This window comes from Parasteatoda tepidariorum, chromosome 10, assembly GCF_982258835.1.
Source record: "Parasteatoda tepidariorum strain Cologne lab strain chromosome 10, Ptep-v5.0, whole genome shotgun sequence".
Lineage (NCBI taxonomy): Eukaryota > Metazoa > Arthropoda > Arachnida > Araneae > Theridiidae > Parasteatoda > Parasteatoda tepidariorum.
The window spans coordinates 15,077,724-15,101,600 of record NC_141764.1 but is presented as its reverse complement, the minus strand read 5'-3'; the positions used below and the strand labels follow the sequence as shown (position 1 = coordinate 15,101,600).

Here is a 23,877-nt window from a genome sequence, read left to right as displayed (position 1 = left end):
AATTAAATTTGAAGTTTGGAGAAAATCGAATTCATATAAACCTTTAACGAAACCATGAAGTTTCAAATGCTGAAAACAATGAAAATAAATATCAAAATGTGAGCAAATCATTACAAGGTATCTTTCTCATTACGTAATCCGGTTATAACTTGATATTTTGAAAATATTTTTTTCAACGTTTGAAGCGTAATGGATTTCAACGTTTATTCCAGGTTTGGCAGCACTAACCCTGCCAACTCTTCCGGATTTTCCGGAAGATTTTATTTTCATATTTCAAGTGGTAGTAAATATATACTATTTTCTCTTTTATAAACTTAATTTTTAGATGATTTTGATCACCACTATTCTTACAAAAATGAAGCACATATATTAATATGCGTTACTATCATGGTTGTCAACTTAAGTTTTTTCAAATGCAATGTACTTGTTTGCTTAAAATTGAAGTTTTAATTCCATTTTAATACCACTGTGAAAAATAATAATGGAAGGGATTAAAAGTTGGCAGGTATGCTACCTTTTTCTAGACTTTAAATATTTAAATTACTTATCAGGTGATGGCTTTTTAGCTTTATTTATTACTTTCTACATTAACTTACGGCGCTATTTGCGCGATTGGCAGGTCTTTGAGTTGTGGTTAAAGAGTTTCCAGAATATTTAAGTGTAACGAATTGGGGCTGTCTTTGAGGGATGCTCCCTTTCCAAGAACATATCTGCATCCCCTGTTCCCCATCTCCTCCCATTTTACAAATAGTATGAGTGGACATGGACAATCGTTCGTCACGTGACTTGTTTCAGTTCTTTTTCCGACAGTTTTAAGTTCAGTTGCGCTTTCTTTATTATTGGACTAGTGCAGTTTAGTTAAGTTGGCGGAATTAGTCACCTGTTTTTTTATATTTCTCCCCAGTTTCTTATCAAAGTAAGAATCGCTTGATATTTATTTATTTTTTGATCATTATTTGAAATTTAATTGTTTAATTTAAAATTTCGTTTGGTGTTTAACAATTATCTAATCATTACTACTCTATTAATAATAATGCGATTAAAAAATTCATTTGATTTTTTTCTTCATTATACTTCAACGGTAAAATTCGCTGTACTGTTTTACTAGTGTTTTGAATTTTTGAATATGTATATCTATATAATTTTTATACCTGTCAAAGTATTTTAGCAATATTTTTTTTTTTATGATTGTGTTTATTATGATGACTTATAAATGAAATTGAAAAAAAAAAAATCATCTTATCGTCTTAAGTTAAACATTTTTCTGAGCATTAGACATTGGGAAAAGTTTTTTAAATATTTTGTTGCGGTAATTAAATATGAGTAATTCGATAGTTGAAAACGGAAAACAATTTTTTGTCGATTTTAATAATTCTATAATTTTAAAAACTTAATTTGAAATATTTATCATTTTTATATTTACTACATAAATTATTTTCCAATTTTAGCAATGCATGTTTTTAATAGTTATATACAGAGCTGTTTTTATTTAATTTTTATGGTTATATACATCGCTATTTTTATTTACTTTTCCTAGTTATATGCATAGATTTTAATTTAATTTAAAACTTGATTTTGAACTTTTAAATAATTATTTGTAAAATTTATTTGCACTCTTCATAGTTAGTTTAAAGGGAAACATTATTTATTCAGTTCAATTGGACATTTTTAATTTTTGATTTTTGAATATAAAATTCTGACCTTTGAAAAAATATTTTATTTAAATTAATAACACACAGTAACCATGGAGTTTAATAAAAATATATAATTTTACAATTTTAAATGATAAAGGAATTTTTCTTTTTTATTAACTATATAGTTTTCCTTTTTATACCAACGTAAGCAATATTTTAAAACTAATTTATTATGGTAGTTCAATGTTTTTAGGTATATAGTAAGAATAGATAGTTTGCAAGATTCGCAAAATTAATTAAGATTTTTCTTTTTCAATTGAGTAATAGGAAAATAATTAAATTAAAAACAAGTTTCTTTTGCTTTTGTGTTTTTAAATTGTTGTCATAGTTCAAAATGCAAAAACTCTTTTGCAAAATAATTTGGTATTTTTGATAGAAGAGTGAATAAATACAAATTTAGAAATATATATATATATATATATATATATATTTAAGTATTTAAATAAGTATTTAAGTATATTATTAAAATTAATTTGTCTGATAATAATGTGTTGTAGCAATTTGTTTCTTTCCTTTTTAATAAAAATTGTTTTTGATAATTCAATGCACGAAGTATTGAATGACTTATTCTGAGGATACAGTTTTACCTTTCAAGGCGAAAAAAATCTTAATTTTTAAGTTTGCAAATTTCATTAATCGTTACAGTTTTTGAAGTAATATCAGTAAAATTTCAAGATGTATTATTAGCGATATTTCGAAAAAATATTTCGGAAAATGCTTTAATTAAAATTATTGTAATTACAAGTTGCGACAACCCTACTTTTTTGGGTTAATTTTAACTTTTTTAATAACATTTTATTTTTATTGGATAATTTTATGCCGATAAAAGATTTTTTCTTCTTTTAAAATTTGAGCGTTTAAGTAATGTTTTATCGTTTAAAACATGCATTCTTAAGCTTGCTCATTTGAAAGTAATAAGAGATTTTTAAATCTTAATTATACAAATTAGAAAAGTGTTATTTTGTGCCGAAAAAAGATTGTTTTTAAAAAAAAATTGTGTGTTTAAGTAATTTTTTATCGTTAAAAACATGCATTCTTAATATATCCTTATGTGTTTTCGATATTTCATTTCAATGTATGAAGCTTGATTTTGAAATCTTAATTATGCAAATTAGAAAGTGTTATTTTATGTCGAAAAAAGATTTTTTTTTTTTAAATTTTTATGTTTAAGAAATTTTTTATCGTTTAACACATGCATTCTTAATAGCATATCCTTATGTGTTTTCGATATTTCTTTTCAATGTATGAAGCTTGATTTTGAAATCTTAATTAGACAAATTAGGAAAGTGTTATTTTACTACATAATATTACGAACGAAAAATTAATAAGGTCAGAAAACACTTCACTCTACGTTATTACTACTATTATTACTATTACAAATAATTATAACTTTTCTTATGCATATACTAATGAATAGTTAACTTCTAGTATATCTTAGTGTTTAAGATATTTTTATTCAACGTGGTCTTGTATTATACAGTTGAAAACATTGAAAGTATAGTAGACACATTTTCCTTCTTTTCAGCGAAGTGAGAAGGGATCACATTCCGTGAATAATTCCTTTTTACCGCAGTACTTAGAACTAAATCATCTAGAAAATCTTGTGGTTGGTGTAGGATTTCATTCAGGGTGATATCCTGCCTATTGATCCCTAATTTTCTTCTCTATGGGAGCCCTCTCAATTTACAAGAGTTTTATCTTATTACAATGGACAAGGGTTTATTAATCCATGTGGTTTCTTTTTTGAAAGTCACTTTCTCACACTCCAGGAAAATGCAGTACGGAAGTGCGCGAAAAACAGAAATCAAATTTTAAATAAATGTTTGTTTTTTTCTTAATTGTTGATAACTTAGAAACTATTTGACCGATTACACTCAAATTTTGTATTTTACCATTTCAAAAATTGTTAAACAAAATTACAGAAAATAATAGTTAATGATCAAAAAAAAAATATTTCCATGAATTTTTCCCTACTATGGAATCCCGCGGGAGCCCTCTCAATTTACAAGAGTCTTATCTTACAATAGACAAGGATTTATGAATTACTGAGGTTTCTTTTTTTTTAAAATTCAGTCATTTTCTCACACTCCAGGAAAATGCCGCAACAAAAGTACGCGAAAAACAGAAATCAAATTTTAATGTATATGTTTTTTTAAATATTTGTTCTTGTTTTTCAACGTCATTTTCTCACACTCCTCGAAAATTCCGTACAAAAGTGCGCAAAAAAAAAAAAAAAAAAAATTTGAATTTTAAATAAATGGTTGTTTTTTTCTTAATTGTTGGTAACTTGTAAACTGTTTGACCGATTACGCTCAAATTTTAAATTTTGCTATTTCAAAATTTGATAAACAAAATAATTAAAAATAATAGTTAATTAAAAATTATTTTTCCATGAATTTTTCCCATTCATGGAATTTCGCGGGAGCCCACTCATTTTACAAGAGTCTTATCTTACAATAGACAAAGGTTTATTAATCAATGCTTTTTTTTTTTTTTTTCTTCAACTTTACTTTCTTACACTCCACGAAAATGCCGTACCCACCAAGTGGACAAAAAAAAAAAAAAAAAAAAAAAAAAAAAAAAAAAAAAAAAAATCAAATTTTAAATATTTTTTTCTTTATTAAAAAAAACCGATTTACGATTTTCAAGTTTCGTATTTTGCCGTTTCGAAAATTATTAAACAAAATGATTAAAAATAATAGCTAATAACTAAAAATTATTTTTCCTCGAATTTTTCTCTTAATAAAAGTATTTGATAATTGAATACAAAAATTTTACGCTTTGCTTAAAACTCCTTCAATTCCTCTGAATAAATGTATTTGATAATTGAGTGCAAAAATTTTACGCATTACTTAAAACTCCTTCAATTCCACTGAATAAATGTATTTGATAATTGAGTGCAAAAATTTTACGCTTTGCTTAAAACTCCTTCAATTCCTCTGAATAAATGTATTTGATAATTGAGTGCAAGAATTTTACGCTTTACTTAAAACTCTCTCAATTCCACTGAATAAATGTATTTGATAATTGAGTGCAAAAATTTTACGCTTTGCTTAAAACTCCTTCAATTCCTCTGAATAAATGTATTTGATAATTGAGTGCAAAAATTTTACGCTTTACTTAAAACTCCTTCAATTCCACTGAATAAATGTATTTGATAATTGAGTGCAAGAATTTTACGCTTTGCTTAAAACTCCTTCAATTCCTCTGAATAAATGTATTTGATAATTGAGTGCAAAAATTTTACACTTTGCTTAAAACTCCTTCAATTCCTCTGAATAAATGTATTTGATAATTGAGTGCAAAAATTTTACGCTTTGCTTAAAACTCCTTCAATTCCTCTGAATAAATGTATTTGATAATTGAGTGCAAAAATTTTACGCTTTGCCTAAAACTCCTTCAGGATATGGCGAAATGGAAAATTTACAAAGTTGTTCAAACTTTCGATCTCTCTCCTCCTGATGCACCATATTTTTCAAATTGTGAGAACCATATTTTGAAAGTCAGGAATTCGAATTCGTAAAAAAAAAGTAAGTTTATTCAGAGAAAGTATGCTGTTGTGTTTTATATTTCGCAACTTAAATTAGCATATTTGAAGTGAGGTCCGTAAACCATTAAGATATGAGAACCCGATCATTAGAACAAAAGTTATTGAAAGTATTCTCTTTTATTTATTTATTTTATAACTTTTTTAATTATTTTCTGCTCTTTGTATACTAATTTGCTTTAATCAAATTAAATGTGTGAGTCAGTGAAAGATAAATTTTTAATTTTTACCGTACAACTTTCCTTAAAATTACAATTTATGTAATTAAAGCCTTCAAATGTGAAAAGGTTTTATATTGTGATCATAATGTGAACTATCGCAATGCATCCGATCACAATGCTTTTATTACTGTTTCATAATTTCTTTAAATTTCAGTCTTATATGAACTGTAATAAACTAAATTCAACTTCTTCAAGAAGAATTAACTTTTTCCTAAATTCAACTTAAAATTATAGGGTATCTAAGTTAAATAAAAATTTCATAGTTTTTTTAATTTTTTTATTTGTTTTATGTATTTTCAAGAGTTTACAATAAGAAAACGAATTATAAAATAAATATTATATTAAACACTAATATCACAAATTAAATTTTCTCTTACATTTTCAGTATTTCAAGCTGCCGAATAAATTGAAAAGCAGACCAGTAATACTACACAGATAATTGGAAGTGGAGAAAAATGCTTTTTAAGATGGTCTTGTCAAAACGAGGTATGTAAAATTTTGTTTGTTTTACAGTAATTTTTAAAACAATTCATATAATTTATTGTAAAACTTAAGTTAAGTTTGGTAACTGTTAAGTTATAAATATTTTATTCGTTATAAAACGGAAATCCGTTAAATTATTCGAAAATGGGTAACTCTAATTCGAATGGGTTAATTCGAAAATGGGTAACTCTAATTCGAATGGGTTAATTCGAAAATGGGTAACTCTAATTAAGTCGGTTTTTTCTTACAGATTTTAAAAAAAAAATGCAGGAATAATTTATTAACTAACGTCACCTTCCTGCGTCGCATGGTTTAAACGGTTATCAACAAGCTAAACCTTCCTTTAAAATTTTAGAGACTTCCAGAACGAACTCAACTCTCAATAGGGTGGAGACTGGGAGGGACAGTTTAAGGAATATGATTTTAATTCATTTCAATTAATTTGAACAAATAGACTAATAGTGGATATTCAATATATTTGTCAATACCTTACGAAACATGTACATAAAATACAAAGCCGTCATCGAATTGCAACCTAATCGTACGTCATTCAATCTTGCGGTATTTTAGTTTTTTTATTCCTTTTTTACTGACAAAATTGTATCAGTACAATTCTACAATCGACAATTTTTGAAGGGTAGTTAAACAGAGTATATTTTTCTGTTTATAGATCTTTGATAAATGCTTTTGTTTTTTGCTTACGCTACGTTAAAATGATTTTTTTTAGTATCGGTTTTCATTAGTGTAAACTGCATGAAAATATAAATTTTAAAGAATATATAAACTTTCAAATGAGTAGTTTTAAAATACCATTTACTCAAAAACTCAAATCACATAATTTTCAAGGCTTTACAATTTTGAAAGGGGGAAAACAATGGAACCTCTGAAAATGACCAAGCTCTATTTCTCCTAATGTAATAAACCAATCAAAAAATTTTTCAGTCTTTTTTCTGAAAAGTATACTGCTGTAGAACTATACAAACTTCTTATGATCTAGTATAATTCTAGTTCACAAAAAGTTTAAGTAATAAATAAATAAATAAAATAAAAAAAACAAACGCAAATTAAAAATTATACCAAAATTCCTAGATGGCGAGAGAAGAGGCTTCTTAAAGCTCTAAATTTCGTCTTGAATTAACAAAAGTATTACAGTGGCTAAAGTGACTATGAGATTGAGAAAAAAACTAAATAATTCATGTTCCAGGGAGTGATTTGGCGATTTTTTGAGTGATTTTCATTCAATTTAGAGTTTTTTTCAGACAAAAAAGGAATTTTACATCCACCTTATTTACCTATTATGGAGAATTATTTGAATGCATTTTTTTATTGCCACATTATTTTCTTTTTTAGTATTTTTTATTTTTTTTATTCAATGAAATGTGCTCTATTGAACCTAATAACCAATTTTTCTAAAATATTTGAAATGAATTAAAATAATTTTTTTTAGTGCAAAATTGCATATTTTATATGAGTATCTTTTTGAACTTCTTAAGATCAGATTATTACAATAAAAGTAAAAGAAAAACAGGATAGGTAGGATGTTGTGACAGATATTACAGCTATTAAACTGCCAACTATCCTGGATTTTAAAGCAGAGCTTAGTCTTATCTAACCTCATTTAAAACTATCAATTTCAACTTTCTTTCTTTTTTTCTCCAGTAATTTCGTATTTTTTATTCATTTATCCATATACTTTCAACTTTAAAAATAATACAAATATCTTATGAAATAATCTAAAATTACTTTTAATTAGTTAAATATCTAAAATTAATTAACAAATCTTATCCTATTAAAAAATATTATTAAATCGAAATGAATATGTATTACTATTGAAACTTGTGAGTTCAACTGTACAATAAACACAATAAAAACAAACATCAATTTCTCTTAATATCAATTATAAATGGAAAATATTGCATTCAATTTCCAATTTACAGTTACATTTCTGCAATTTTTTTTCACTTAATGTTTTTCATAAATGCAAAATATTTCATTGAATTTAAATTTATAGTTTCTATTTCTGTGATTTTTTTCGTTTAATTCCATTCTGAAGTGAAAATTATTACAGTCAATTTAAATTTATAGTTATTTGTGTAACATAGTTTTTGCATTATTTTGACTGTAAAAATTCTTTCCTGTATCGAAACTGATTAGTATAATATGATATAGCTATGAAGAAATTTTTATTATTTTCTAAAATCTAATGGATTTTTTTCATCATATATTAACTAGCTACTATTTCCAGTAAAGGATGTTGATAAAATAAAAACTCTTGAAAAATTGTTCTAAAAATATGCAAAATTGACTTTTTAAATCATCAAAAATAATCTTAAAAGAAATAAAAAACGTCCTTAAAATTTTTCAAAAACATGTTTTATTATGCTCATTCATAAAAAAAAAATTACCAATCGTAACTTACATTTAAAAATTCAATAAAAAATAATGTAATAATTAAAAAATATATAATGAATGAACAAAATAATAAAATTAAATATAAAAAATACCTGATAAGAATAAGTAGGAATTCATTACTTTTTAATTACATTCTTCAAGAACAACATAATTGTAGTATATTATAAGATGTTTTTTGAAAATTTATTAAAAAAATAAAATTATCGAAAAACTAGAAAAAAAAAATATAAAGTGAAAAAAATCATCTGAAAGAAATTGAATAAAAAACAACGAAAAGTACATTTATCATCAACATTCAAGTACTGTTTATTTGAATTAAATTGTCTAGAATAAATTAAAAACTATAGTTTTAACTTTTTTGAATTGCTTGTTCCCCGGAATACATCTTACAAACACATTATATAATATAAATATAACGCACAAAGCATTTTATCTATATTTTATTTGTCTAAATTTTCTAAATCTATCTTGGCGTGTTTATGTTACTGCATAAAAAACAACTTGACTCTATTTGCCAAACAGCAGACAAATTGATGTCGTTCCCAATCCAACAACCTCAACTTGGCTGTTGTTCTAGGAAGTAAATTTATGATCGAGGTCCCAGCCTTTGCACTTTGTCTCAGCGTTTGATAAATCAATTCGAAAGCGAAAATGATATAACCTGGCGAACAAAATGATTTCTTCGAAACTCGACCCAAGGTGTCAAAAGACGGGGGAGACAAAATTTCTCAAAATAATGTCCTCGGCGGAGTTGTTACCCATAAATAAAAAATGGCAAACGGAAGAAATGACGGGAGCACAAATAGCCCGTAAACTTGCTCTGTCACATTAAAAACTTCGCCAAATTTACGCCACTCTGGCGTAATTTGTCGGACGCTTCCAGAATTTGTAAAAGGCTATTCGAAGCGGGAGGGTGCAAATTGAGTTAGAGCTGGCAAGGAGGGGGTGGCAAATGCCTAGATTTATGAACGTAAAGTATGTTTTAAATGCCATGTTAAAAGGTAACAACGTAGGGAGAGCGACTCTTCCTGCTGTGAAAGGTTAAAGTGTCAGTGTAAGAAATTATCCACTAAGTAATCTGAGAATTTTTAACACATAGTATGTGATTATGAAGTCTTAATTTGGGAGGTAGTATTTGAGGTGGTATTCACGCGAGAACTATAAATTTCCAACTCTTCTCTTCGAAAGATTTATAGATCGCCTAAACTGATATTTAGTTTTTTTTCCTCTAACCGTGGCAATAAATTGAATTTATTGCTTAACAATTTCTGTTCATTTAATAAATGTTTTTCTAAAGATGTTTTATTTAGTACGATATTTCAATAATTTTTTATGCATGTAATTTTTTGTATTTCTTTTCAATCAAATTTATTTTGATTAAAATAGTTTTCACTTTTGTTAAGAATATTGTAACAAAACGACATTTTTTCATTACTTTAATTAACTAAGGTATGAAATAATAGTGCAAAGTAGCTGTGTTATAACCCATACTGCAATAACTGTGTAATGTGAAATTTACTGTGGAAAGTAACATTGTAATATTTATATTGCGCTCGCTTCAAACCTAAAATTTGGAGTGATAATTCTTTTTTTCATGCAATGTGCTCATGCAGTGTGACAATGCAACATTCACTTAATGTAATGTGAAATATAATTCATATGACATTAGGTGTATAGTATGAAATTTATTGAGTAAGTTATTTGAATTATATTTCATATTGCAGTAAGTGCAAATAATGAAATTTATGGTGCAAAGTAGTTTAATTATATTTTACACTACATCAAGTATACATTATAAAATTTATAATTCAAAGAAATTGAATTATAATTTTTTCTACATCAAGAGTAATGTATAAAATTTATAGTGCAAATTAATCGAATTAAAATTCACTATGCATCGAATGTATAGTATAAAATTTATCAATCAATGAAATAAATTTTGAATTCACTGCACGTCAAGTGTTAAAGTATGAAATTTATGATGCAAAGTAATCGAACTATAATTCATACTGTATTGTATTAGGTGTAAAGTAAAAAAAAAACTATTGTGTGAAATGTTTCAACTTTATTTCATATCGTTTTAAGTGTAAAGTATGGGGCTGTTCTAAAATACATAAGCATAGAAAGGTGAAAGGGGGTGAATTTGCTTACTTTAACTGACAAAAAAGTGCTTGAGCAATACTATTTATTTATTTGATTTGTATTCTTTTAGTTATTTGTATTATTTGATTTATTAATATTATTTTAGTTATTTACCCTCGATTTATTCATTTTCGATTCTTAATACTCTTTTTCATCCAGCGCAATAAGAAATAGCTTTCACTGTTTGGTTCTTTTAATAAGATTCTAAAAATAACCCTAAGCCTCTCTTCGAAACTGTTAAAACGTCAATTTTTACAGCGCCCTCTATCGCAAAACAAAGTAAGAAACACTGCAGAAATTGCAGTGAATTTAAAGATACGGTTTTTTCCTTTTTCAGAAAACTTTTTCTCGCTGGAGTTTAATAAATCGTGTTATCATCTTTGGCATTTTTGCTAACAAATTATGCATTAAATCAAATTGTTTATATAGTTACGTAGTATGTTTACTGATTAAACAAATTAAAATTTATTATTTCGTTGATAACTATTAGAGTTTATTATTTTTAATTAGAATTTAACGAAATAACTGATAAGCCAGAAGTTGTGACAATAAATTTATAGCTGAGTCGCTTTATGATTCATATTTATAATTTAAAAAGAAAAGAAGACTTTGATAATTTATAAAAAGTATTTTTTTTCGGTAAACGCGAAACGATGCATTATCTACATAGGAATTTTAAAAATTAGAAGAAAGCAAACATTTGATACAAACAGTTTTTTTTAAATCACAAAATTTACACTTCATTATAATTATATAATTATTATCTATAATATAGAAAAAACAAAAAGAAAATGGAAATTTAATGACAAGTCTCTGAGATTTCAAATGGATATATAATATGGCCTTTTGAAAAATGGCATTCAATAAATTAATTATATGCTCTTCAAAACTAGCTTGCACCCCTGTTTCACTAAGTCTTACATACATATGTAATACATTTATTTCAACATAAGTTAAAAAAGCTCCCAATCAAATTATTTGCAAAATTTTATCACTTATTATAATGTACAAGAATATAATGGTAATTTGTTTGGTTTTAATTACTGTCAAAATAGACAATGATTGATCAAATTTAACGATGTATTTCCTTTTTTTCATTGAATTGTCGTTTACTATTTTCATCATAGATTAAAAAAAAATATCGAATGGAGATTGGTTAACAGATTCTTACAATGCGAATACGAACATTTTTTATAAGATTTCATACGAAGTCTTCTTTTAAACCAAAAATAAATGCCAAGAAGGCAGCCTTCATAGTTTTTATTCGTTATATAATAATAATATAAATAATAAATTAATAAAATAAAAGTAGAAAAAAAGTACACAGAGGTGATATTGGCCAAGCTTTATTTAAAATTTTTGAAACTTCGATTTAGGTTCTTAACCTCTTATGAATTAAGCTACAAAATATTTGTTGTGTTTCGCAATGTAATTCAAGATATATTAAGAAAATAAGCAATAATTTATGTAAAGTATTATCGTACTTAAAATAAGAAGATAGATATGATGTTTTCCAAACACTGCTTTAACGTGCTTTTTTAGAATATTTTACCAAAAATGAAAACAAAAATGTTGACACGTTTGAGGTTGCAAATTAATATCTAATCAAGGAAAAAGACAGAAATACTATCGAAATCTGACAAATTACAGTTTAGGAAGAAGAATATAATAAACATAATTAGCAAACATAAACATAATAGCAAACATAACAGGTTTGCTTGCATGTTGAAAATGAAAGTGTTTCCTAACACTAGAAAGACTGAAACTTAGTATATTGCCTAAAAGCAGTCAAAAGGACTGGATTGTGAAAGAATAAAGAAATTCGCTTAAAATTTATTTTTAATATTTTTCTTAAATATTATTTACAGTTATATAACAAGTTATTAGTAAATATTAACAATAAAAATAATTATATGTTGTACAAAAAGTCACAAAATTCTACGAAATTGCGTCATTATATACATCATTGTTTTTCTAATTGAAATTAAAAGCAGTCAAAATGACTTCCTTAGGCAATCTAGTGTTAATAATCGTCTTCTACTCCTCTCTGTTCATTTCCCCAATCAAATTTTTCTCATTGTTATATTTTATTTCATAACCGTTGTTGAACAGCCAACCCAATTTCTGGACTTACGATTACTAATGTTCAACTATCTAGCCTTGTAATTTTGAACCCAATCCAGAGGACAAGGGAACTCCTAAATCAAGTATTGGGATAAACTGGCCTTCGTGAAGGAACTTACCCACATTTGCGTTACATGGTGGGGAAGACCACGAGTACCTTCCACAGTTGGCAAGGGGACTCTAACCAATGATCCGTCTACCACCAAGGATATTTCATGTCAGCACTGTGGTTGGTGCAAGCCGGATGCAGATTTCGTATCGACCAGCCGTCGCTGGGATTCGAACCCGGTTCCCGTCACTGGGAACACTCTACCCCCTCAGACATCGCGACTCTGCCTCATTTTTTAAATTTTTATATTTTATATCCATCGTTGAACAGCCGATCTAATTTATGCGTTTACGACTAGTAATGTTCAACTCCACAACCTTGTAATTTCGAACCAATCCAGAAGACAAGGAAACGCCTGGATGAGTACCCCCAGAGGTATGTTTTGTTATTGGACAAGGTTCCAGTAAATATGTACAAGGGCCCATTGACCTACCAACCAAGCTATTCCGGCGTACAGTCTCATTGTCTATTACATCCACTTTCCTGTACTATGATTTGTAAGATATCGATACCATGCTTAGTTTTTGATCTGCTGATAGTACTAATTTCGACTAATTTTAATTCTTCTTTTTTAGTTTTCCCTTTCAACATCGATTTTGAAAATACATATTAAAGATAAACTTTACGGACTAGTTAATTTAAAATAATTGAACAAAACTAATCTTAGCAGGTTAGTAAATTTAAAAATTATAATAACTTAATATAATTGCTTTCCTCCTATTTTTCCTTAGACATACGAATATCTTAAAAGTAATAAAAATAAAATAAAGTTCTTATGACCAACTGCACTTCATCAAAAAAATAGTCCCTTGACCACAAATCAGGAAAAAAAAGGAAGTTAAAATACAACAAATCATAAGTAATGATTGAAAAGAAAAGAATGATTGCGATTGGCCAAAGTGAAGGATGAATTTGTGAGTGGTCCCCTGTTTCCTCTTTTTCTACCCCCTTCCCCTTATTCGTCTTTCGGTATCTTTTCTGATACTCCCCCACCTTCGAAGGGAAAGCTCACGGGAATTATAATCTAATAGCTGACGAAAGAGAAGCGTCACTCTTCAAGACTTCGAATAGGGTTGCCACATTAGGGGAGCATGTCTCTTTCTTCGCCAAATCTGGGGATGAATTACAAGGCCAAGAAGTGGTTTAGGGATTTCAGTTTATTTTGATGATAACGTTGCGTTTTTCTTCCGAAAGATCGCAAAAATGGTGTTTTTCGGCTTATTTCTACTGAAACTGAATTTTTAAATAATATTTTATTAGCGCTAAATATACTGAAGTCAAAGTGAAAGTTCATAAAATAGTTTCGGCTTGAAAATCTTTTATTTGAAAAAGTTAATAAGTTGCTAAAACTAAGCATTTTATAAAATGTAGAAAAAAATATCTAAATCTAAAATTATAGAAAACTCCTAAAAATATTATTTCTATCATGTGTTTAGTTAAGTAATTATTGAATGCGAGTAAATAAGTTAATAAATAATAATAGTAATAATTGGCAAGAATCAAAGTGATTTAGTTTTTAATTAAATACGACTCATTAAACAAGTGAATAGGAAAATTAGCTTATAAAATAAAGGCGAATCATTGAAGAGGCTTATTGGTGAATCAGCAAATCAGTTTATGAAATGAGGACAAGTTATTGAGAAGGCTAATCAGTGATTCGGCGATTCATTTTTTAAATAAGTGAAAAAGTTTGTAAACAAATCTATAATAAAATAGAGCATCTTTCTTTTTATTCATTTAGAAGTATAATTTTTCAGCACATTTCTTTTTAAATGAATTTTAAGTTAACTAATCCGTCTTTTTCGAATCAAAGAAAAATAATTGAATACAAATGTATCATATTAAAGTGACTAATATAAAACTATTACATACAACACAAAATTTATATTGTCTAAATATTTTCGTTTAATAAAATATTTATTGCTGTGATGTAAAAAAAAAAAAAAAAATTAAAAAAACCCTCTCTTAATAGTTATCTTGTTTTCAACTTTTTTTATCTTTTTAAAGCGGGGTCTGAACTGTAGGTTAAATTTCTGATTCTTAATTGAAACAAGAAAAACAAAAAATTCGTTCATATGATGAAATTCTCTTTTATTTACAGCTCGAGAAGTATTTCAAAGGCTATCCTAGTCCCACATCTCAAAAATAAACTTACCAACTCAATGCATAGTAAAATTGAAAATGAAAAAAAGAAATAATCTAAAAAAATTATCAAACAGCAGCTGTCCCCATAGCAACGCATGGGCACTGTTTACTGTTACTCTTGAACAGGGTCCTTAATTTTAACCATTTTCTTCCGAAGACATTTTGTTATGGAGTAATATTAAATCATCAAAAGTTTCTTCTCATGATTTTTTATTATTAAATCAGATTTTGATTGTCAAATCAGTTATCAGATTTTGATCAAAAAATCAAATAAGATCAGAGATGAAGATTTAATATCATGCTCGAACTAAAAATTCCGAATTTTTTTTTACCATCTTGATATTAAAAAAAGATACAAAATAGAGAAAAAGTAATGTAATATAGATATTAAAAAAACAATTTAATATTTTTTAATTATATCAATAAAAATTTTTAACATTTAGAATTATAATCGTTGCTGAATATAATTAAATTTAAATAATAATAAAGCAGTACAAATGAATTTTTACCACCGTAGCGTTTTAAAAATATTGTAATATTTAACCCTAAAAAGTTCTCATAATTTTCGATTCAATATCAAAAGATTCAGATATGATCAGTGATGATGATTTAATATATGCTTAAAATAGATATTTATTATTATTTCTCTTATTTATTTTTATTATTTTTTTATTCTTTATTTTTTATTTTTTTTATTTATTTTTTTTCTAAAGCATTTTGTTTTCGAAAAATGTTTATCTTGATAATAAAAAAAAAGTATCATAACGTGCAAAAATGATCTAAGATAATAATTATTTGAATATTTAAAGAATAAAAGAAAATAAATTAAAAATAAAAAAGTAAATAAAAAATAAACGGTCATTCATTTTCTTAATTTTTAATATTTAACAGTTGTAGAGAAAACATGGAAAATATTAAAGATTAATGAAAAGAGAAGAAGAAAAATAATAAACAATATATATATTAAAAAGCCTGAAAACAAAAGAAATTAAAAGATATAATCTTTTCATCAGTTTACACGATTATATATATACTTGTTTATAAATCTGTTTAAGATGATTTCAAGTTTGTTTTTAAATTCAGTGAAAGGGTGATGGTTCGATAGCAAAACAATTAAAATAAGGACAAATTTTGAACCCTGGATAAATTTGAATGAGTTAATTTTCGCAACAGATATACTTAGATATAGCCTTTGTACTAGTGGTAAAGAGTAAAAGACAAAAGTACAGAGAAATTTGCGCAAGTTGCCACTTGAGATGTATCGCTTTAGACAGTGGTCAACTCAGACAGGGTATTAACTAGTAACCAGCTTAACTTGTAATCCAAATAACCTGTTTAAAAAATTTGCAAAATAGTCTAAAGATGAAAAGTTACGAAATAACTCGTTTGAAAATTGTTTTAAAAAAACTATGAAATAATCTGCTTAAAAATTGTTTCTTAAAACCTCTGAAATATTATGTTAGATTGTTTTGAAAAACCTACCGAATAATTCGTTCAAAAATAGTCATTAAAAACATTGGAGATCGTGCGATTAAAAATTTATTGCACGTAAAATTTAATTACATGTAAAATAACCTGCTTAAAAATTGTTTTCAAACTCCGATTTAAAAATGTTTAGCCAACTGGTTTGATCCATTAGCTGTTTCAGACTGAATTAAAATAAGATTTTTCTGTTGAAATTTCTTGAAACAAGAGCATTTCTCTTCGCAAAAAATAAATCGACTCTTTCGTATCGCTATTTTTTATTTTTTTATTTTTCTTCTCTTGACAAGTAAGTGAGCAAGTTCTACGTCAACAGTATTGTCCCACAGAGAAAAATGCTGGGGCGATAAATGCCAAATTCGTCAACCTCCACTAAAAGAATGAATCCCGGCCGGGGCGTCTGTGACAAAGTAGGCGCGGGATGCATGGACGAATGTGTAGTGCAAGCCGGGGCGACACTGCTAGGGCGTCCATTCTCATGAATATTCCATGAGGAAAGAACGTCAGCTACAGCTGGCTGCACCCCTCTCATACCCCCCCCATTCAACCCCTTTTCTTCGTCTTGTCCCCTTCTTCTCTTATCCAAATTCTAGAATAAATTTATTTATTTTTTTTTCCTCATCCCGATACGAGAATTTTTGCTTCCTTCTTTCTTTCGACAACACATCCTTCCTTCTGGTTCGTATTCTCTGTTTCCCAGGGTTCGCTTCCAAAACGGTGTTCGTTTATTTATTGGTTATTTATTTTCATAATTTATTCAATGCTCTGACAAGACATTGAGTTTTTTTCGTTTAAAAAGTTTGTCGATAAAATTTCTCTCTTGAAATGCCACGTTAAATTATCATTTTTTAAAATTTTATATTTCACCGAGTTACCTGAGTTTATGCATTTTAAAGCTGTTTATGAAATATTAAAAATTAATTATTTAAATAAGTTGTTGTTGTTGTTTTTTTTTTTTTAAATGCAGAACAAGTTTTAGTTGTTTCCTGTTACTCGAGGTGAACTACTGGATATATAGAAAGCATGTTCCTCTGTATTTTACAAAATATCCGCAGCGGTTTTAGTCGATTTAGACAAATTTAAAAGTTAATTTAAAAAGAAATTCTTTTTTTCTTAATAAAAGGAAAGATTATGAATACTGAGTTACCTGTTCCAAACTATAAATAACATAGTTTGCTTGTTTCGTGTTCTTGTAAGAGCTCTAAAAGATTGTAAAAAGATCAACATATTGCAATCTTTTTCAAAGGTGATTGTGAAATCAAATAAAAATTACATTCAACAAAAATTTGGAATCAATAATCGTTTTTTAACCACTTCCTTCACCGATTTTTTTTAGGAAAAAATTTTTTCAAAAAATCAACATATTTTTTTTATTTGATAAATAAATACAAGGAACTAAAGCAAAGCATAAGACATAAGTTCAAAGTTGAAATTTTAATTTTTTGATGTGTCAAAAATATTTAATTTATCATCAGTTTACTATCCCAAATTATCTCGGGAGAAATGAAAAAAGTTAAATAATAGTCTTTGTATATGTTCACATCTTCATAATCTGAAGAGGCATCTGCATTACTTTCACTTTCTTTATCGAACGCCATTTTTTTACTCTTTTTTTTCTATTAACTGCAGCAACCATCCTACATACAATTGTACAAAACACTTCAGCAGTTCCACAAATAGCAAAACTCTGGAACAAAAATTGGCAAACTTCGAATCACAACAGATTATTATCATTTTTTGCTTTGCTTCCGGTCGCACGAATAAAAAAGTAATGAAACAAAACTTATTGACGAATTCTGCTATGGTCGAGTTTACTCGGGGAAATAAATATTAGCAATAGTCAAACCCCGCTATAGTGAACCTTCAAGGGACCGAAATTTCGGTTCACTATAACCGGGAATTCACTATATCCGTTACGCAGGCAATTTCACTAATGGTTCCCAAACTCCTCCCTTTTATTACATTATATTCATATAAATGACTGAAACATATTATGTAGTAGCAAAAAATGCGTTATTTTTCATCACTCTTCGTCTTGCGTACAAATAAAAATTAGTAATTTTTAGCTGATGAGCAATCCTCAACATCAGATATGGAAACACTTCCCGACTCTCAGATAATTTTTCCTGAATTTCTGTTACTCCGCTTTTTAAACCTGTCTAACCTGCCATTCGAGCACATTAAAGTAGTTTCTCAAGATGGTTTTAAAAATCGGTATGTGTATTTATTTTGAAGTAGAAATTTCAAAATTATTACAAAGAAAATGGGGTGGGGGGGGCAAATCAGTCGAAGACAGAAAAAAGTTCATTATATCCACCTTCCTCACTTTTTTGGTTCACTATATCCAATAAAAATAACATTATACGTGTATAGCAAGGCACGGGACCGAGCATTTCGTTCACTATATCCGGGATTTCACTATAGCGGGGTTTGACTGTATATACATAACCCGAGTTAACTCGGAATAATCAGGAAGGCGGTTAAGGAAAATGAAATTATTTAAGGAAAAATTGAAGCTGAAACTCGAGATAGCAATATAAGAAAGCACTTAATAAATTTTCTGATGAAATTCCAGCGTCTGTATACTTTATGCCACTTAATTTAAACTACATATATTGCGTAAGTGAATAAAACACGGCCAAATATGCTTTAAGCCAAACTGTATACAATATATTGTTCATGGAACATCTTCTTCAGCTGTGCCAAGACTTTTCTTTAAAATCTAACTCTTAATACAAATGTTTTTTTTTCTTTTCTTTTCAGGTTCGCGTAGAATCAGTCGCATGACCTACGATGAAGACCAAATCGAAGAACTAGAAAAAGAATATGCAAAATCTCCCTATTTAAATAATGCTAACAGAAAAAAGTTGTCCCAAAAAATGGGCGTCGATGAAAGAAGATTGAAAATCTGGTTTCAAAATCGAAGAATGCGGGAAAAAACGAGAACACTGAGGAATAATAATGACTTAAAAATTGAAAGAAAACTCAGATCAGCAAAAAAAGCAAATCCAGTTGCAGAACCAGTCTCAGTGAAGTCAGCATCACCAGTTTCAGAATCCCTTCTGACGAAGTCCTCCTCTCCACCATATCGCAGTTGCCAATCTCCAAAATGGATTCCTCAAGTCCCTCATATTTACGGCAAAAGCTGTTTTGATGCACAAAGATCAGAATTTCCTCATTGCCATCCTTCTCGTGCAATGATATCAAGACGCTATCTGCCACCATATGCAGTCCGCAAACCTATGCACCACAGAAACAGTGCCATGCCAGAATGTGTCAAAGATGTGCACACAAGCAAGGATTTTGGAGATGCTGCATCGTGCCAGACATCTACTTGCGTAGCACATTCATCGATGATTCCATCTTTTAACACATTTTTCAACAATGGTTTGTGCAATGATTGGGAATCTTCACACATTTTTCGAAAAGTGCCTGACGCCATAGATGGTTCAGTCACAAAAGAAAATAACCATGCCTGTTGTGCAAACTGCAATAAATTGCAAGTAACATCCTCTTCACCAGGTACTGAGCCACTGTCTGAAAACTCTCGAAATATATCATTTCATCTGTTACCAAACCCAAATGCAATGTCTACGGATCAAAGCTCTAAAGAAAACATAAATAACATTTACAGAAATAATTATGAGGATTTGAATGCGGACACTAAGCATTGTATCTTCAATAGTGAATCGAATTTGTGTTATGATAAAATTTATTCCAGTAAGCTGCATTCTCCTCATTATTCCATAGAAAATATCTTAAGACCACCTTTACAAACTCTCGAGTATATGGTGGAGGATGTTGATAATTATCAGCGAGCATTTTCTACAAGTAAATGTTGTCGTTCATCACATCAATTATTGGACATTAGTCACCAGTCATCAAATCAATGGCACTGTCAAAGATTGTCAGACACCGACCATAAACAATCAATTCAATTTGACATGCCATATTCACAGTCATTATCAAGCACCAAACTTCAACCAGCAACCCAGTGGCAGATTTCTTCTCCTGAGTCACTAGCTGAGTCAACTCATCACCAGTCATATCAATGGCAAACTCCCTCACCTCAATCAACATCAGTCAAAAATTATCAACCAATAATTGAAAGCCATAATCCTTCATTTAAATCAGCCTCATCACTATCAACATCAGCAAGTATTCATCAACCATCAGTAGAATGGTATGGTTCTTCATCTAAATCACTATCATCACAAACATTGTTCGACACCAACCTCCAACAATCAAATGAATGGCACATTCCATCATCACAAACATCATTAGTCGATAGTTACCAATTACCAGATGAAAGGCCTAATTGTTCATCTAGATCACTAATCGCCAATCCTCAGCCATCATTTCAATGGCACAGACCATCAACGCATTCATCTTTGCTCACAAGTCATCGATCCACAATTAAACGACAAAGCTCATCACAGCTATCAACATCTGTAGACAACCAGCAACGATTGAGTCAATGCCATGATTCACCTCCACAATCGTCACTAGACAATGGTTATGAGTCATCGAGTCAATGGCACAGCTTATCACCACAATCATCAGTCACCTGTCATGAACCATCGAGTCAATGGCATAATTCATCGTCACGATCGTCAGCAGTCACCAGCCTTGAACAAGCAAGTCAATGGTATAGTTTATCACCGCAATCATCATCAGTCAGCAGTCACGAAATACCAAGTCAGTCGCATCATTTGTCGCCACAATCGTCCTCAGTTTTTAGCAATGAGCCATCGAGTGAATGGCAAGGTTTATCGCCACAATCGTCATCAGTCACCAGCCTTGAACCATCTAGTCAATGGCATAGTTTATCACCACAATCATCCATGATCTCCAGACATGAACCATCGAGTCAATGGCATAGCTTATCCCCACGATCAGCATCAGTCAGCAGTCTTGAACAACCAAATCAATGGCACGGATTATTTTCACAATCGTCATCCATCACCAGTAGTGAACAATCGAGTGAATGGCAAGGTTTATCGCCACAATCGTCATCAGTCACCAGTAGTGAGAAATTGAGTGATTGGAAAGGTTTATCGCCACAATTGCCGTCACCCAACAGCAAACAATCGCCAAGTTGTTCTTACTTATCAAACTGTCAACCAGTATTTCAAAATTCTACTAGTTTAGATATTCAATCAGCATATCAAACACCAGAAGTAAAACCTACTTGTTCATATCAATTTGATACACAGGAAATATCTCAGAATGATTATAGTACGTACTGGAGCTTAAGACAATTGTAAACAATACAGCTAGTATATTTTAAGAAATTCGTATTCAACTCCACTTTTCTCTTAAAAAATGTTTAATAATTTTTAGAGTTGTTTTCTTGTAGACTTTTTTAAGTGATCCCATTTATTTATTTATATACTTTTTGCGCTATTGTGCCATGCAGTTAAGTACACAATATCTATTCATAAATCTTTGATAAAACATTTCAAAGTTTTTTTTTTCAATTTTTAATAAGACTGATAGCAGTATACCTTTATTGATAAAAAAAATATTTACACTTCTTACTTTAATTCGTCTTTATTTAGAGTTTTTAGTTACAGGCCAAATTTTTATTCTATAGTTGTACTCATTAAATTTGATTATATATATAAAATGCAGGTTAAACTACAAAATTAGCCTTTTGATTTCGAACAACACTTAAAAAGCATACTTCCGTAATTTCTATCAATGCATACTATGTTATTGCATGTTGTGAAACATATTGATGATCTTCTTTCACAATAATATTTGTATATTATAATATTTATTTAAAATTTTTGATATTGTACATATAATACTGTTATTCGGAAATTTATGTAAAATATTTTATTCAAGAATATGTTGTTGTCATGGAATCTTATAAATAAAATTAATAAAAAAAAAAATAAGGTTTGAGTTTATTCAATGTTCAATTGAAAAAGAAATAAACTTTTAATTATTAAAACAACAAAATGAGTCTTTTTTTCTGTCTCTGATGCAAAGTTTCGGTAACATTACTACAAACCTTTCTGAAACCTTTACTGACACATATCATGTTTCATATCTGAAAAGGCTTTCTTTTGTTTCCAGAAAACAAAATTCCGTAAGAAAGAGTTTTAATTCTAAAAATTAATTTCTTCTTTTTGAAAAAGCTAAAGGAAAATCATTTTTTTATGGTATAGTAACATAATTTAATATAGTCTATTAACATAATTTAATTTTAACATTTTCGCACAGAAATAAAGCAGTGAGCCCTTTCTGCATATAAGTGATTCACTTAGAGCCGATGTGTGTGTGGATGAGCTAATTTAACTAATAAGAATTTTTATAATTCCAGACATTTTTATGACAATAAACTGATTACAAGCCGAATATCAATTTTCAGTATTATGGACATAAACTTTTTATTCAATAAGACCGCCAAATTCCCTCATTTATCATTGTTTTATTTCTTAAAAATAGAATTTGTTTTTAAAAAAGATTAATTTATTTTTAAAAAAAATATATACTTATAGTAATTTTACGTAAATTGTTTTGTAAATATGTCAATTGTAATGAAATTACCCGATTAACTGGATTTTTTCTTTAAAAGAAAATAATAGATAAATAAATGAACAATTTTACTTGAAAGAAAAAGAATACATTATTAATGCATTTGCAACAAAATAAAAAAACAATAAATGGTAAGTAATTTTACTTGTTAACATTATACAACGATAACCTTATATAAAATTATAAGACTGTTTTTCAAAAGCTCTGTAGTCGTATAAAATGATACTTTTTTTAAGAATAATTGGTTATTTTCATAACTGCTGTGAGTTTGCGATAGTTACTCATGATGACTGTTAGGTCAAATTTAGTCTATCTTTATCCAACACCTTTTTTTCATATTCTTTTAAAAATGGCACAAAAGGTCAATATGGAGAAATGCCACAGTTTAAAGAAAATGAATAGCATTTGTGGTCTAATTTTTTAATATTTAAAAACTTACACGAATGCTGCATTATCTAGGCTCATAAAAATTGAGGCATTGACTTTGATAATTTTAATCTAGGGGAAAAAATGAATCCAAATTCGCAATTTTAATTTTTAATAGCTTTTAAAATATTGCCCGCTCTAAAGCCTCTTATAATTCTTAACGGCAAGATGTTGTATGTAGCTTGAAATTATAGCTTAGCTTCAGGTGCGAGGAAGCTGTTTCATATTTTAATTCACATCTAACTCTCGTATTTATTCCCCTTCTTTATTTATCATTTTTTTATCCATTTTTTTGTTGTTGTTACTTTTGATATTCAGTCAAAACGTGAACCCATAAAATGATCTCAAGAAATTTTTTTTAACGCAATGGATGAATAGTAATTAATAATTAAAATGAAAAATGGCAAAAGAAAAGTATTTACAATTGCAATAACTTTCTAACAAATCGGAATTTCGAAAAAAAAAATCGTTAAGTTTATAAATGAAGAAGGTCTTCACTGCTTAGCATATTTAGCGATTGTTGTTACAATTTAGAGGTTTGTAGTT

At 28.3% G+C, this 23,877-nt stretch overlaps 1 protein-coding gene across 1 annotated transcript; it reads left to right on the top strand.

Annotated features, from left to right (window-relative positions):
* The first annotated feature begins 624 nt into the window (after nucleotides 1-624).
* LOC107442300 (uncharacterized) lies at nucleotides 625-22,247 on the top strand. Its single transcript, XM_043042806.3, has 3 exons — nucleotides 625-916; nucleotides 5,848-5,948; nucleotides 19,123-22,247. Exons 2-3 carry the CDS (start codon nucleotides 5,918-5,920, stop codon nucleotides 21,624-21,626), a joined length of 2,535 nt encoding a protein of 844 aa, XP_042898740.2. The 5' UTR covers nucleotides 625-916; nucleotides 5,848-5,917; the 3' UTR covers nucleotides 21,627-22,247.
* The last annotated feature ends 1,630 nt before the right edge of the window (nucleotides 22,248-23,877 follow it).